Consider the following 17,372-nt stretch of genomic DNA (forward strand, 5'->3'; position numbering starts at 1 on the left):
TCCCAAACGGCACCGCCGAGGCCCCGTGGGGGAGCTGCCCCTGCAGCGATCGCAGCCCTTCTGCCCCACCGCTGCACACCTGCCCAGCTGTGCTTCCCTGTCACGCCGGGGTTCCCGGTGCCCGTGCGGGAGCCGGTGTTGGCTGCTCGGGGGGCGGTGAACGCCAAGGAAAGGCGTCAGAGGCCAACAAATGAGGGCTGTCTGAGGAACAGGCGTGAAAATTCAGGCTGGATGTTCTACCTGATACTTCAGAGCTTTATTCCTCCACAAGATGGAAGCCAAGACCCATCTCTAATCCCAGGATTTCTCTATAAGTCTCTTGCTGCATCGTGCAAGCCAAAGAGATGCTTGTGAAGAGCAGTCACATCTTGCTTTTTCACATTCCAGTACCTCTTTTTATCTTGCAGCCGTGCTGTTCTACCAGCCCTTCCTATCCTGGGTCACTGCCATTCAAATGGAAGGCTCCATACGAAACCACATCACAAATTTTGGCGTTTGTCTTCAGTGCAAGCAGGTTTTTGTGCAGGTTTTGGTTCAATGCAAGCAGGTCTGTTACTTCCCTTTGCTCTGATAAATCTCTGTCTCGCCTTCTGCCATTACCTCTTACAAGTTAATACAAGAACAATTCCTGACTCACTGCTGATACTGAAATCAGCTGCAGGCCATTTAAGGCAAAAGGCTTTCCCTGTATTCCTTCACAGCAAATGCAAGATGATGAGATACACAAAACACACATTAATGCAGAGATGTGCCAGTTGCCTGTGATGATTTGATTCCTTATTTGAAATAAACTCTGCAGGATTTCTGCACCAAATACTATTTTTTTTTCTATGTATGCAGTGTAGTGCAGGATAGAATTCCTGTCTTTTCCAGTTCTTTAGACTGCCTGTGAAAAACAATTCCCCCATCCTAGCTTGAAGGGCCTGGAATGTAATTGTATTCTTTAAAAAAACCCCTCTGACTTGACTGGAACACAGTGAAACACAACTATATGTTGGGTAGGATAGGAAAAGGTCCTTTTTGCTAGGGGAAAAAAGAGAAAAAAATACTAAGTAAAAGACAAGAATTGAAATTCTATTTCTACTGACTGCATTTTCTGTTGCCATTGAGTTGCTGAGCTGACAAATCATTATCTGCACTAAGGCACTCAGTTTTATCTGCACAGCTCAAAAGCATTGCTATCTACTGTGGATTTTTTTTAACATTATTTTTGCTAGTTATTCAAGTTGCCCTAAAACCTGCTGCTTCTACAATTAAAACACAGCACTGCCCATTTATTGGCCAAATAATCCTTGTAATCTTCACTCTGCTTCAAACCTACACAGTGATTCCAGACTGCACAAAGACCACTGTAGTTTGACGTACTTTTAGAGCATTAAAAGGATTTCTTCTTTACACTTGCCCAGCATTGCCTAACCCAAGTGATGCAGCTGACACAAACTCTCTGGCCACACCCAGTGACTTCATTTCTCTTTATTTTGCAGTTTCAGGGGTTTAGATACAACAGCCACAATCCCAGCACTGCACAAATCACACGTTCAGGACTAAATCACACGCACCCAAAACACGCCACGGGAAAGATTTCCAAAAGCCACACACAAACAGAGGGATGAAACCTGTAGCACAATGAGCTCAAACTACCCCACAGCAGTTGCATTTTTGTCCAGAATTTTGTGCTTTTTTTAATTAGAGCTATTACACTTTGAGACAGAACAGAACGAAATTACAAAAGCACTTAATAGTGTCATGATCCAGCACATTACAGGTACTCCACTCCAGTTCCTGACATCAGGAAGTCCCCTCAGTCAGAGAAATTCACAGGCCAAAGGTAAAGCCATAAAACTTTCCAGGATTTTCACCTTAAATTTCTCTCCACATCCACTTAATTTAAAAATTTTTCCCCCCTTCAAAGAATGAAGCAACAAAAAGTTTGTACACTAACTCTTAAAAGGATGCCTTTGCCATTTTTAATTCACAGTTATGTTTTATTAATCAACCTTCCTTTTTTTAAAAAGTTATACTTTGTGGTATTTGAATCTGAAACCAGAATAACTATCCCCACACACGTACCCATCTACCACAAAATTTAAAAAAATAAATTAACAGCAAATGCAGAGAGAAAATCTCGTAATATTGGCACTAATACCTATAAAGACTCATATTTTGGCTCCTGGTATTTTTATCTCTCTGACACAGCACTATTCCAAGTCTTAGAAGTCAGATTTTGCCTCCAGCTAAGCATGGAGCAGCCGGTTCCTCCTTTCCTTCATCCTGCAACAAACCCACCAGCAGGGAGTTGATGAGAGTAGATCAGACCTGGAGAGGTAAAATTACAGGATACAGGGGAAAGGCTGCAGGACAGTCAGCTCAGAAGATTAGGGACGAGAAGGTGCCAAACACAGCAACACCCCCAGCACCCTGAAAGCTGTTAGTGGTGATGGGGGAGAAGTCTGGAGGCAAGGGGAGCCCCTGGAAGGGCTCTCACTCCTTCACCCAGCACCTGTCAGACAGACGTGCTCTGCTTTCTGCTCCATTGTACAGGAAAACTGAGGCCCATGTCTTTAGGACAGAAATGATGACTCTCAAAATACCTGGGGATTGATTTTTTTTTTTTTTTTGGCTTTATGTTAAAAAAAAAGTATAATCTTGCTTTAGAAAAGATTTTCCCCCGTTTTCTTTTAGACCCAACGCTCTTAACTGGTTTTGTGCTTCCTGCTGTTCTTAACCAAAAAACTCTGCAGTAGAGGAATTTATAATTAAAAATGCAACATTCTCTGTGGAAATAACATTTGGAACACCACACAATTATTTTTCTTCTGTGTAACTCACATTCACACAAGGTGCACTTACAATTTTTTTTTTTTTTTTTGCAGATTTTTAAATTATTGGATGAGGAAATACATACTATTAACACTCCAGCACATTAAACAAACATACCAGTTTCCTACAACAGAGACTTCTGCCTTTGGACTACATGATAACGCAGCAGCACAAATGAAAAGGTGAAATTTCGTCAGGAAGGGAGAAGGACATTCCTCAGAGTGAAGTGCTCACTAGCACGAGCAGTTCTGCTGCGAAGGAGGTGGGTTGTCCGTGAGTCTCATGCTCCTTCCTGAAGTGCCCCTGGAATTGTCTGATTCTACACTCTCCGACATCTTTTCACAGATTATATCCACGAGACGCTCAAACACCTGCCTCACATTGATGTTTTCCTTGGCACTGGCTTCAAAATAGTCAAAACCTGTGGAAAAAGGGAGCAGAGAGTATCAATAGAGGCTGCTGCTGCTCCTGCTGGTTTTTAAAATATCTTTTTTTTCAGAATTCACCTTAAGGAAACAAGATATTAGATAACTCTTAAGCTCAGTTGATTCCCACGATCTCGAAACAGTGAGCAGAAATTCTTCTAAAATTTAGCAAGCATCAGTGAGATGCTTTCTGATATTCATAAAAGGGATAAATGGGTCCTTACTATCACCCTGGCAAGCACATCTGCAGATGATACAGATCTGAATAAAGCCAGGATAAAGGAGTTGGATTCTCCCCCTTTCCCCAGTGCAGGTCCCCTGGGCTGCAGCTGGTGACACGCCACCCCCAGCAAGGTGTGAGGAACCTTTCTAGGCTCCACACACCCTACCAGGCTGGCTCTACCAACCCCTGCTGCAATCTGGCAAGAGCAGAGGCCAGAAGGAGGAGGAAGATTGAGGTTTCATTCCTTCTGCTGACCAACTTCTGCACTCAGGAGCGAAATGCTCCATGACTTTAGACTTGTTCCTTCCAGTTCTTTGTCTGTTTAGATGGAAAGCTCTCCAGGGTGATGGATCCTTGCATAGCACAGAGCACCATCCTGACAAGAGGTTCAGCACCACTGAACTACACCCAATTTCAATTCCAGTGTCCAGTCACCGGCTCCTCATTGCAGTGATGAGCACAGATCCTCAAACACTGACCCTTTCTGATTAAAAAAACCAGCCAGCAAGGCTGGAGTTATGCCAAGGAGGGGATGGCACAGACAGCTCTTTCTGCTGCTTCCCGCTGGCACCCAGTTCTCTGGGAGAACCAGCATCCCACAGACAGCCCAAAGCCTGTCCCAGCAGCAGGAATGCACTGAACTGTGAAGCATTTCCTTATCTTTCCACCTCCAGGGGCCTCAAGGGCCAACCAGTGCTCACAGTGGCTGTTGCTGCCGTTCTACCAGGTTATTAAATTGCCAGCAGCAGGAGCTGAGGCACCAGGGAGAGTTTCTTTTGCAATAAGCTGCTGCTCTGTTGTGCTGCATTTTGGGGATGTTTCACATTGCATCAATTTCCTTTGATTCTGCCACAAACAAAGGGAAAGATAATTTGTCTTAACTGATTAGTCTGCCACTGCCATCTCTTTTGGTTCAGCTCATGCTCAGGCCAATAGCAATTTCTTAATCTGATTAGGGAATTATTTCAACGATGGTAATGTCACTATGCAAATTTGGATCAACATGCTGAAGGACAACCTTTATGTGAATCATTATGATGAACTGTAGCAGTTTAAGCAGTCAATTAAAGAGATTCCCCCACCTAACACACAAAATAATTTCAGATAATGCCGTACACATTAACGTAGTTACTATAAGGAAAAACTGACTGATAAAATCAGATCTGTTTTTTAGCCCTTTTTAAAAGTGTCTAGCATTTTGGAGGCTGCAGAAGGGCAGGGCTGGGACAGCACTTCCCAAAGGATTGATTAACTTTTGGGTTACCCTGCACTGGGGGGTGTTTGTCCAGGGTGAGCTGCACAGACACGAGGACAGGTCAGGGGCAGAACTGGAGATTCTTCAGCAAAACAGTTTCCTACTGATGGATTCAGTTGCTATGGTAACTGTGTGTGTGTGTGTGTGTTTTGAAGTGTCCCATACATAAAGGATTCAGATTCTAGATGCCAAGTTTGTAATCAAACAAACAGATGAATTTTGGGGGGAGAAAATAAACATTAGATGTCCAAATTGGAGTGGGAGTTCAAATAAAACTTTCTATTCGGTGTTACTTTGCTCTGGACAAATATTCAGCTACTAACAGCGTAATTATTCCTGCAAAATATGTGGACACACTTGCATGCACAGTCTTTTTGAGAGTCTGCAAGCCAGGAACCAAGTTTATTCACATTGATCATTTCAAAAGCAAATTAAATTCTGATGGGTAAAAAAAGAGCCTGTAACTGATTTTGCAAACTAACCATGTCTCTGTTTGCTTTGCTAGTCCTACATGTAAAGATGTATTATTACAATAACAATAGTGAGGGGTTTAGTTTGATATTTGCTCATTATTTGTTTATGATGGCAGTGCCTCAAGGCTCAAGTCACAAATAGGACCCCTTTGTGCTTGCCATATATAGAATTCACACTCCAAATTCTAAACCTGCAGGATTTTGTTTGCAGACATGCCTTTTTTTTTTTTTTTTTTTTTTCACATGAAACATGAAAAAAATAACCTGATTGCCCTTAAACCTTTGGAACAGTGACCATCTTTTTGTTTAAATTTAAATTAATTTTTTAACAGGATTTACTTGCTATTTTGAATTCTTTAACGGAAGACAACAGTATAGTTAAATCTTAACACAGAGCCCTGATTCCATATTAAAAATATCATATATGCTTTACTATATAATGAAAAATGATAAATAAATGATAAACTAGTATAAGCTTATTTTGGTGTTCATTCTAAAATTTTCTTTGCAATCCCAATTTCCTCTCAATGGAACTGCTTTGCTTTTTCTATCCCACATCAATAACATAATGTCATTTCCTTACCTGGATAAAAAAGCTTAGTACTTTTTCAAATACATTTTACTCAGTTCTACAGTTCTCATGTATAAACTACTCTTCTTTTTGTTGTTTCATTAAAAGAAAGAAATTCTTCAACAAAAATCAACCTTTGCATTGATTTGCAATGAGTACGTGGGACTTGGAGACCTGGAGGCAGAACTGTATTTATGAAAACCTTTTCTCTTTTCATTCTGCTGAGCTAATAAAAGCTTTTGTGTTCAGACAAACTTTATCTTCCTTCCATCCTCAGGCATCACCTTTACAGATACAGCAACACTCCAAGTATTCTACCAAGGACATCTTGGCCTACTGAGGATGAAGCAAGTAAAATATGGATCTGGAATATATTCCCCTTCTTAGCTGTGAGACCATTATTAAAGTATTACTCCTGGGGGCACTTTTTATTGTGCAAACTAAAAGGAGCACAGTATAAAGTAGCAGAGGGAAAAAGAGGGAGAAAGGAAAGCTTTCCACTCACCGAGCTGATCTGCCAGGTGCTTCCCCTTCTCCACAGGAACAATCCTGTCATCCTCCATGTCACATTTGTTTCCAACCAGGATCACTTGTGCATTGTCCCAGGAGTAAGTCTTGATTTGGGTGGCCCTGCAGCAGGTCAGAAAAGATTGTCACATTCCATCAGCTGTGCCAAAATGATCATATGTTAAATCTGAAAACAAGCACCATTAATGACAACGTCACCACCTCAAAGACAAGTGACCTGGCTTACACACAAAGCGAGGATGCTCTGTAGCTCACAGCACCATTCTGGTTTACTCCTCCTTAATTTGGTGTGTTAATAAAGTTTCTTTTTAAGACTTTGCAAGGTCATGAGATTCAGATAAAAAGCTGCACTGAAGAATTTTTGAAGTCTAGGGACAAAAAAGCTTATTTTCCTTCAGCTGTCATCTGTCAGAGGAACGGCAATCAATTATAGCTCTTCAGGATAATTGTCCCATAGAGAGAGCCATACAATAGATGCACACTTCATTCTCTTTATAATTTTTCCATGATGAAACTCAAGATTTTCTTCCCTGTTTATCCTGAGGGCCAGTCCTCTCCCACCATCCTCGGTGAGGTGCCCCAAAGCTGGCAGCAGAACAGCATTAGCTTGGTGGCATTCACTTCCATCCATTTTTTCAGACCACCACAACCTATTTTATCTTCCCCAAGCCAGCTCTATCTTTTAAGACTCCCTCCTTCCCAAAGGTAATTAGGCTGCTCTGCCAGAAGCAATACACTCCTTCCCACCTCCAGCCCCTAACTCACCTTGCACTCCTTGTCCTTGTTAACCACCACTCCAGGCTGGACACTGCACTTTCAGCCAAACCTGCCATTTCTCAGGAGAGCCAGATTTTTACTTCTGTTTAAGTTTGCTTGAACTCCCTTAACAGTAAAGCACCTGACTTCTTCTCCTTTGAATTAGCAGGAGCCTCCAGCTCTGATCTACCAATGACAATTTTTAATTAGTTTGAGTTGCTTGCTTGCCTTTTCCATGGAAAGAAGCCAGTGGTGCTACTTCACAGATAACTATGGAAAAGGGGGTCATTTCAGTGGGCAACTTGCCTTGAAGAAGGAGCAGCCTGTTTGGATTGCACAGAAGGGGGTGACTGCAGAAATGAGCAAAAAGCCCAGGAAGATGAAATCTCTCCAGTCTCCCTCCATAAGCAATAGAGAGAAATAGAACCTTCAGTTTAAAACATCAATAAACAGGCTCTTCTTCTGACTCCCAGTTCCACCTCTGGATCATTTCAGCCCCTGGCACTGGATGGGGACAAACTGCCAAATCTCAAGCATTTAAACAGAATTACTCATGAAAAAGAAGCAAAGAGCATGAAGGATCCCCCACAGAAACACATCCTTCTTGTTTTGTACAAGCTAGTGAGAAACCTCTTACAGAACACCAGCATTTACTCTTATTAGGAATAAAGATCAACCAACCAAAAAAAGTTATGAAGTTATGAAGAACATAAGATACCACGAAGCCCATACAAAAAAATGGCAGCAAATTTCCAGAAGCTTTTGGAAAGACAAATAAATAAATAAAAAGGCTTGGCCAATTGAGATGTTTCAACACCTATCAGGGTGGCCCAATATACACACTGGGAGAAAGGTAGTTCTGTGACACAATAAAAATGCTGTGCCTTGTTTGTGCTGAATTCCCCAAATTAACAATAAAACACGTTTTTTGTGCTTCACACTTAGAAGAAAAATAGTCTCAGGTTCACAGTTACAACAGGAGGCATCAACAACCCAATTTAGAGATCAGCTTTAAAGATAAATAAAGCTGATGATTTGTGAACCCAGCTGTCACTTGGATATAAGTTAAATTTTACCAATTTTTATTTTCCTTCTATGAAATTGTCTAGATTGTCCAAAGCAGAGTTTCCATAATATTTTCTATTTACTTTCCATTTTCAAATACTGAATATATTCTAGTTCCAGTACAATTTCAAATGAGGTATAAACCACTGATTTATCTACACACAAAACTATCAACCCACTGTCAAATAACAGCTATCAAAGGAGACTGCTAAAAAACAATTCTAGAAACTGAGCTGAAAACCATGAAAGCTAATTTAACCCTTTCCCTCCCCCTTACAGGAAACACATAGGAGCCCCTGGTGGTCTAGGGGGTAAAGGCGCCGCGCTATCACCGCGGAGACCCGGGTTCGATTCCCGGTCAGGGCCACTCCCGGGCAGGTGGGGCTCGTTAGCCCTTAAAAAGGCAACCCACCTACGTCCTAAGGACCTCGCTGCCACCGTCCAAGCTCGCTTGGCCCCGGCAGATGAACCTTAGGATTAAAGGGTGGGCTCAGTTCCGCGCACACTGTGTCTCACCTAAAAAAATCCAATGCGCAGGCTGGAAGGTGGAAAGACCTTCCCCGGATCTTCGCTCGCGAAGACTGGCCATTATTATTACAGGAAACACATATTCAAACAAAATAATTACTTATTTTCAAATATCAGGTAAATCCCATCTTTGCATTTGCCCATTTATGCTTTTTCTTGTAAAGTGATCTGACTGAACTCTTGCCACACTGCAGTAAGGAAAATCACTCAGGCTTAATATTTTAAGGCTTCTCATACATGTTTTACTTTTTCCAGTGAACAGGAGAACAAGTCATGTTCCAGGTATTCCCAAACGCATCAAATTTTGGTTCTTTCTCAGCAGCTTTAAGAAAATCATCATTAATTGGGGTGATTGATGTGAATGAAGGAAAGGCTCTACTTCACATTCATTTACTACCTGGAGAGCCTGTCTAAATACCTGATATACAACCACAATCCTCTCATTCAGGAGAAAGGGTGACTTCACTTGGTGTAGGAGAACTATGAGTGACACAAAGCAAACCAGGATCCTCTTTTAGGACATCCACCCATAAAAAGGGTGAGGTAAAATGATCTCTCAAGGAAGAAATCATATGGCAGGCTGGAGGAGATGTTCTCATTTCCCTTGTGGGTAGGTGAGGCCCGATCAGGAGGCTGTGAAAACAGTCGTGTACCAATGAACCAAAGACAAAGGTTCTGAGCTAAAGGAGCCAAGTAGGAGACACCTTAATTTTTCATGGAGAGTACAATTCCTGACTGAAGACGAGATCCAGCATTGTGGGGAATAAACCCCACCAAAAATCCTACCTATTTGCTACGCTGGAAAATGGCAGAGGCTGATGTAGCAGCACCAGCCACAGACAAAAGCTTTTGTTTCCATTTCTTGTGCCTTCGGAAGTTTAGACAGCGATTTTGCAGGCTGGGAAAAACCTTTGTCTCGCAGCTGCATGGCCGCTAGAGGACTCTGCTGGCCCAGCATTGTGGGCTTTGCTACAGCCCTCATCTCCTCTCCGGTGCACCAGCTTCGGGAAGGAAAGAAATGGGCCGATTTTATCCTCCCCGCTACATCATTTGTGCTCAGAATCTTAAAACTGGTTAGAAAGATCCCTGACACACGGAGTAAAAATACATTGCTGGTTCACCTCTGTCCTTTGGCTGACAAGGTGCTCCTAGCAGAGATATTCCTGCAGCTCCCGTGGCAATGGAAGACGTGAAGTCAAATTGACAAAACTGACCTTTCCCGGTTCTTACTCTTGCACCAGTGCCTCTGATGGAGCAGACCTTAGACCACTTCCAATACAAAGCTTCAGGTTAAACTTCACCTGTACAAACTTCAAAATAGTAGCAGGTCCAAGATTGAGATTTGTTTTTGGTTTTTTTTTGCTAAGACTATAAGTAAAACTTACTAGAGCAGAACCAACATTCAGATGGATAGACAAGCTGTGTAGTCAGATATACCTTGTTTCACCAGGGAACCAAGCTGAAAACATTTATAGTTTAGTGAAAGATAGTCCAAGCTCTCATGCCTGCACTCCTATGGAAAACATCCCCATGCACACACTTGCAGAAGAAGCTTCATCTGAGCTCGGTGGAGGGTTTGCCACATAGAGGAAAGTGGTTTTGGCAAAACCTTTGGGTTTGTGTTTCTAACAAGGACAAAATTTATTCCTCTGTCACCAGCTGCTGAAGGATAGCTTGGGATGCTGCTGCAGTTCATCTCTGCAGCCTGGTGTCATGGATACTAAGATGGGGTGAAAGTGGAGACTACATCTTTAGTCCTGATGATCAAGACCAACTGCTTCAGTGGACAGCGAGAACAAAACAAGGGCGGCCCGGAGGAAAGCCAGATTATTAGAAACAACCAACCACGTTGTTGCAGCTTTTGAGTTACAGCCTGGATTAGAGGGTACAGAATAAGTGATCAACAGACAGCCAGGCTGAGCTGGATGCTCAGAGCCAGCGCCACAGCCAGCACGTCACATTCTCCCCAACAGGTCACCCAAATCATTGCAAATCCATCAGACTTGGGAGATCCCATTAACACTGCACTGCCTTTCTTTGCACCCTGACCACTTATCTGCAGTACACAGCTACCAGGTTACAAGCAGAAATGATTGAGGGGACTCACAGGGCTACTGCTTCTGAGGATAAACACAACCTCTCCCCAAATCCCTGGGATTTGAAGCGAACAACCACTGTTAACCTGAATTGTTTTAACAGCATACCCAGAAACCTCATAAGCCCAAATAATGCATTAAAGGATTAATTTCTTCACAATAAATTTAAACTTTTAAAGGCAACAAGTTCTATAGTATGCTACAGCATTTGAATTGTAACGTTTTTATTAAAGTGAAGCTGTAGAACTTTTTTTAAGGAAAGTTTATGAATTAAATTACTTATCCTAGAGTTTAGATGAAGAGGAAAGAATACGGTGATGCAAAGCAGTACGGAGGGTGGGATGTCTCATGTTCTCAACAAACAACTGTGAGGAGAGAATTGACCAAAACCCAAACAAACCCAACAAAAACAGTGTTTCATACCAGTCCTGCACTGCATTGAAGGAGTCTTCACTGGTGATGTCATACATGAGCACAAAGCCCATGGCTCCTCGGTAGTAGGCTGTAGTGATGGTCCTGTATCTTTCTTGTCCAGCTGTGTCCTGGAACAAAAAGGAATATTTAGGCTATAAGATTTCAGCTCTCAAAAGCAGGAGTTAATTAGTAATTAGGTCCTATATCTAAACTAAGGCAACCATTTTTTGTTATTACACATTTTAAAATTCTCATTTGCTCCAAAATGACATGAACTCTACTTACGTTTTAGCATTAATTAGGCTTGTGCACCAACCATGATTTGTTAAATGCGTTTTGACACATGTACTATTAAAAAAAAAATACCAAAGATGTCAAGTCTTTAATTGCTCTTCTCTGCCTCAGTGCAATAATAAAATGTTGCCAGAGTTCACTGAAAGCTGACACTTCAAAGCAGAGGCAAAAGAAAACAGTCCAGGACTGTACCAGGCAAAAGACATTTATGTGTTGCAATTCAGCGTCACGGTCAGGAAAATGTCCTTGAGAGAGATGCTGGGGGTGACTCAGTTCTTACCTCAGATTAGAGACAATGATTAAAGACCTGATGCAATGAACTTCACCACACGAAGCGAATTAAATGTGGAATATCCCAATCACAATGTCTGAGGCGCACATATTAATTTGAGAGTTACTAAGCCTCTTCTGCTGGTTCAGCTTAATTCTCTTTACCCATAGAGCCCTGCAGAGAACCTCTACCTGTGTTTGTCATTTCTGTGTTCGTCACTTCTGTGTTCAGCCCGGCAGCACAAAGGTGAAACTCTGGCATATACAACAGAAGAATTCTGAAGGACTCGTGACAGCTAGAAAACATGTCAACCACCATCTGCTGGATGCCAATAGCATTTATTCTTCACGTTTTGCCTGCTTTTAAACTGAGGGATATTTCTACTCCAAATCAGCAGCTCTGCAGCCTATCCATTCCCTCTGGAAAAAGGAGAGAAGTGGTGTGCTGATCATATCTCTCGTTCAGGAGATATCTGTCAATTGAACAAACACATTTCATCCATTTTTTGGCAAGTGGCAGCTCTGTGAACAGCTGCAGGGAGGCAAAAGGCCTTACCTTCAAAGCATGTGCTCAGTATGAGGTGTTGACTGCTATTTACTGTGCTGGTTTAGCAGTTCTGAATTGAGCTTTAGTCCCACAAAACCCACATGAGAGAGCATCTGCTGCCACTGGTTTAAAATGTGGTTAAAGTTCTCTTCTCTGGAGAAAAAGACCCTAAAGGACTTATTAACTGTGTAACTACTTGGAAGAGTAAAATAAATCCACGTAGAGCACTGTTGCAGGAGTACAGAGATCAGACACAGCACATCACCACAACCCCAGGAGACAGTGGGTGGGAAACTACTCAGCTTTAAAATCATCTTGCCCATCATTTCCAGACATGCAGCTTTGTTTTTTTCTGCATGCAAGAGGCAGTGTTGGCTCTTCCAGAACACACACCAGCTCGTCACACCTGCTGTTCTGCACCAGAATATCACAGAGCCTCTCTGCAGGAGGAGAGCTCTTGTAAATAAACTCCTGACAGCTTGCTTAAAAGGCTCTGCCTATTGCACTACTGTGAGACTTTCCACAGCTGTAACACACTGTGCATTTCCCAGTGGACAGACTGTGCAGCATGTGTCTTGCCATTTCTCCACCAATTCTCAGAAAAAAAGAAAGGATTTTTTTCCTTAAAACCTGTGCATTTATTTCAAGAGGGGGTAGTCCATTGGCAGATCGTGATGAAGCATCATACACTGCTTGAGAAAGAGTTTTCCTGTTCCCTCCTGACAAGAGGTACCAGAATGAGGTGGACTCCACCTTGCAGCCTGAGTGACCTTTTCCTCTCCTGCCAGTGATAAATCCACCACAGAGCACTCTCGTAGTCCCTGGCAGCACATCCTGACTTGGCTGCTGAACAGCTAAACCAGCCGTGACAACCAGATCCTAACCGTACTTCTTCCAGCAGGAAGGTCTCAGCAGCAATAGTGTTGTTCTTTTGTTCAGAGAGACAGCATAGTTGCTTTATTTTTAGCCTGATTTCATAAAGACACGAGGCTTATTAAATCATCAGTGTCCACACATGCACTTTTGATCAAATTTAACCGAGGGGAAATGCTCTCAGATGTTCCTTACACATGTCACAAAAAATAGCTGGTAAGGTGAAGAGAGACCTTGAGCATACCTTAGCTGGGAAGAAAGCTGAAGTGCAATGATCTTTTTCCAACTCCAGCAGGAGAGAGGCTCTCTTTGTGCCTCATTAGGAGAAAGCCCTAAATCAATATTAGTAACTTCTGTAACCAACAAAGCCAAACAAATCCATAGGAAGTCTGGCTTCTTCATTTCTCATGCTCCCAGCATTTCTGTTTTACACCAGCATTCCCAGGTCCTTCTCCCTCCCAAATCTCACCTCGTATTTTCTCCTCTGTGTTTAACTAGTGCTCATCCTGGCTTAGGGCACGAGGCTGTGACTGGGCAGTAAGCAACTGCAAGACACATTGTCTGGCTACATGTGGAATAATTCAGAAAGAAATTAAATTTGACAGTGGCTCAGAGCAAGGACTTAGCTCTGGGGACGTATGTCCAGGCTGTCCTGGGAAGCAGCCACAAGGGATGCTGAGGGTGACTTCCAAAACCTGTCCTGATCCCATCTCAGTGCCTCAGCTCAGTGAGGAATTGGACTCATCTGTGATAAAGGCAAATTATTGCCTGAAAACTCTGGAATTTAGCAAATCTAGTTTGCTGATTGCAGTATTCTGCCTGTGCCCCCCTGTGTGTGGGCAGGGCCCCAATTTATACATCAGTGAGAGATGGGGCTGGAGGAGGTACAGAACACCAAAGGGCTGCATGCATTTACATAGTCACAACCCCTTGTCTGGTGGACAGTGCGCTCAACTCATTAGAAAGGCAATTTGCATATTCATACACTTGGGTGCCTGCCTTCTCAGGTTATCAAAGGGAGTGTGCTGTGGGGAAAAGGCATCCTGTATTTCCTGGCATGTAAAGTTTATTGATAAGCTTGCCCTGGTAGCCATGTGGTGGAATGCAGAGATGTGATTCATCTCTACGTGAGTCACTGATGCCTTCCTCGCTCTGTTTTACTGTACAGGTACAGAGCATGTCATCTCCCCTTACAGGTTTGTAGTTGCATTTCTCCAAATGCAATTGAATTGTTGTTATATCACCCTGAAATTACTTTTTTCCTCGGGTTACATTACCTTTAGACAGCGATAAATTGGCTTAATTTTCTCGACTCACACCATGAGCAACCCCCCCCGCCACAGATGCCTCGACTGAAATAAAATAAAATAAACTGCAAAATCCGAGCTCACTTTCTTCAGCATTTACAATAATTGTCTTTACCTCAGTTTAAACCCCCACAAACCTTAGCTAATTAGGCATTTCAGGTTTTTTATGTTCAAGTTGTTTATCCAATGAAGGAGAAAATAACTGACAGAGATTGCTCCCCCCTCCCCGTCGAGTTGTTTGCAAAATTTCCAGGTAGACCACAAACTCATTAGAAGACAAGTAGATGAGGCACAGGCAGGGATCAGCAGAGAGGTGATGTAGCACTAATTAACAGTCTAGCCAAATGCCTGGGAAGAAGAGCCTGAGCTTCAGCATCCAGAAGCCCGCTAGGCTGTCCCTGATGAGGAATCAGAGCTTGGCTGTAACCAAGCACAGAAGGGTCTCTGTGAGGTATATTTACACCAGTGTGCTAACAGCTCTGCTCTTGTGTAGTTTATGTGTGTGTCTGTCTTTGATACAATTAAAAACACCCACAAGACCATTAGTTGGGAGCTTGAAACAAAAATTTGAAGGTTTTGCATTAATGAGCAATCAAAATTCAGAGTTTATTCAGAGGAGAAAAAGACCTAAATGCATTAGCATTGTGTGCAGATGCCCTCCAGTGACGAGATCCATCACATAAGCATTCACAATAGAAGCACAACCAGCTTTTCTTAAATTTACTTGGCTGTCTCAGCAGAAACTGCAAGGTACTTCCACAGAAAACATATTTGAGTTTTTAAATTATGACAGACGCCCTTTGCTGCAGGTCTGAAAAATCAGAATCCGTGATTCTGAACCATCCTTCTTCTAGTGAAGATTTCCAGCTACAAGTTCTTTGTTCCAAATAAAATGTCACTGAAACATCTAATCTGTACTGAATTTAATCCCCTTAGCACCATGACTTTTCTAGCAGTGTATGTGACAAATAGCCTCTAAAGAAATAAACCTTTCCATTTTTTTAAAGGATTATGGTTTGATTTTCATGGGGCTTGGGGTTTTTTTTAAAGAGGAATAAAACTCAAGACTAAGAGTTGCTCACTGTCCAACTAGTTGGCAACATTTACGAGATGCACGTACTTAGCACCATCACTTAGAATAGAGAACAGAGGCCACCTCCACTCCAATAACCAGCACCCAGCACAATCTGGGGCTTCATCACTTGGGGTGAAGGAGCTTCTTCTTCCCTGCTGTTGAGTGTCACATTGCAACACCTACACTATAGGGTTTTGAACCTTTTTTACCTTGTTTGGAGTTTGGTCAGCCTTGGAGACAGGATAATCCACTTCCCAACCCTGTAGTTATAGGGGCAATGAGTTGTTAGACATCAAAGTGTCAGGGAACACCTGACTCCCTGCAAACACAGCTCAGTTCTCAGCAAGACTGGCCACCTCAGCTCCTGTTCTCTACCTGACAGATAACCCCAAAAAGCAAGAAATAGAGGCACATCCTGAAGGCAGAGGGATGTGCCTGTTTTTCCTCTATCTGGTGCTCAGTAATACCCGATCCCTTTACATCCAAGACCTGCTCACTTTCCTTTCTGCACGGCTGAGGAAACATCTGTACTTGCATGGTGCTGTGCTGGTGTCTCTGCTGTGAACAGTGAGGGTGCCACTGGGCCATCAGTAACTCCATCCCACCCCACTCTGTTCCCATCTCTCCAGCTGTCCAAGCAGCCCTCTCCACGTATGCCTCGTTCTGCCTTCCCCACAGGACTGAAGTGGCTGCTCAAAGCAGCCTTTCCTTACCTTTCAGAGCTGCTGCAACGTGAGGTGTTAAAATTCTCACAACCTCCAGCAAATCTAGTTGTTTTGGTCACTGTCACTGATGTCTGCTGGGTGTCCCCATCCCACTGCTCTCCTGTCAGGACATGCATTTCAGACATCTGGGACTGAGCCTTCCTTAGCTGGATGTTTCCCCAGTGCTGAGCACAGACAGGATCTGTTCTGCCACCGAATCTCCCGGATGTTACGTTCCCACAAACACATTTCCTTTGCAAAAATACATTTTTGAGTGGAAGCCACCAGGAATCAGATAAACAAAAGTCACCTTGAGAAAGAGGAAGGGGGGGAAAAAAAACAACCCACCCACCAGGTACCACAAGGGAGAGTAACCTTGGACAGACTAGGATGTGTCATTAATAAGAGAATGCTAACATTGAGCTTAGTGTTCCTGCTGGCAGCTAGAAATAGGAACAAACAGGCAAGCAAGATGAGTCACTGGTTAAGACATGGAAAAGATGTGATGTCATGAAAAACCTGTGAAGTTTCAATTGCTGCCAGGAGCAAAATAACACCTGGTTCCTTCAGAACTCAGCTCTGATTAAAATGCTCCAGTTCAACAGATCACATTAAGCACGGGTTTTGTTTTGGGTTTTTTTCTCTTGTTATTGAGTTCTCCAATTGCCCAAAAGTCACTGGAACCTTCTCAGACATATTTAGCTACCTGGAGAGCCAGTTTCATTTAAGCAATATGCAGGAAAGCATTTCTGATGTGAAAACCCCTGTCTTTTTTGACAAAAGGCTCTATCCTTGCAAAGTGCTTTTTAAACATTCCCCCATTATGGCTATTTTCACTTCTACTCTTTAGAAGCAGTAAAACCAGCAGCCTTGGGTAACTTCAGTACTACCAGTTGCAGAAACCTCACTTTTCCTAATCCTATTTTACTTACCCTGTACAGAAGGTTCTACCTCCCTGTTTTCTCTAACATTCCCACACTAACTGCTCCCACCAGAGAGAGAGAAATTGTTTGAAAAGAGACTTTTAACACCTGCAGAGTCTACAAGAGCTCACCAGCATCTGATCAGCCATCAGAGGCCTCGGTCATGCCCAGCACACACATTTTTGAAGTTGTTATCTGTAACTCAGTGGCTGAGTGTCCCTTCAG

The 17,372-nt window shown here is 42.8% G+C and overlaps 1 protein-coding gene across 4 annotated transcripts in view; it reads right to left on the bottom strand.

The window, feature by feature from the left end:
• Nucleotides 1–1,464: 1,464 nt before the first annotated feature.
• Nucleotides 1,465–17,372, bottom strand: part of RAB3B (RAB3B, member RAS oncogene family) — a 51,788-nt gene continuing 35,880 nt past the window's right edge. For all 4 annotated transcript variants that reach the window (XM_050306873.1, XM_050306872.1, XM_050306875.1 and 1 more), the window contains 3 exons: nucleotides 11,164–11,282; nucleotides 6,273–6,397; nucleotides 1,465–3,241 (listed from right to left, as the gene is read on the bottom strand). In XM_050306873.1, coding sequence (XP_050162830.1) covers nucleotides 3,054–3,241; nucleotides 6,273–6,397; nucleotides 11,164–11,282 — 432 coding nt within the window. In that variant the 3' untranslated portion in view covers nucleotides 1,465–3,053. The remainder of the gene's footprint in view (nucleotides 3,242–6,272; nucleotides 6,398–11,163; nucleotides 11,283–17,372) is intronic.

Source organism: Myiozetetes cayanensis, unplaced genomic scaffold (genome assembly GCF_022539395.1).
Source record: "Myiozetetes cayanensis isolate MyiCay16 unplaced genomic scaffold, myiCay2020 scf12, whole genome shotgun sequence".
In the NCBI taxonomy this organism is placed as follows: domain Eukaryota; kingdom Metazoa; phylum Chordata; class Aves; order Passeriformes; family Tyrannidae; genus Myiozetetes; species Myiozetetes cayanensis.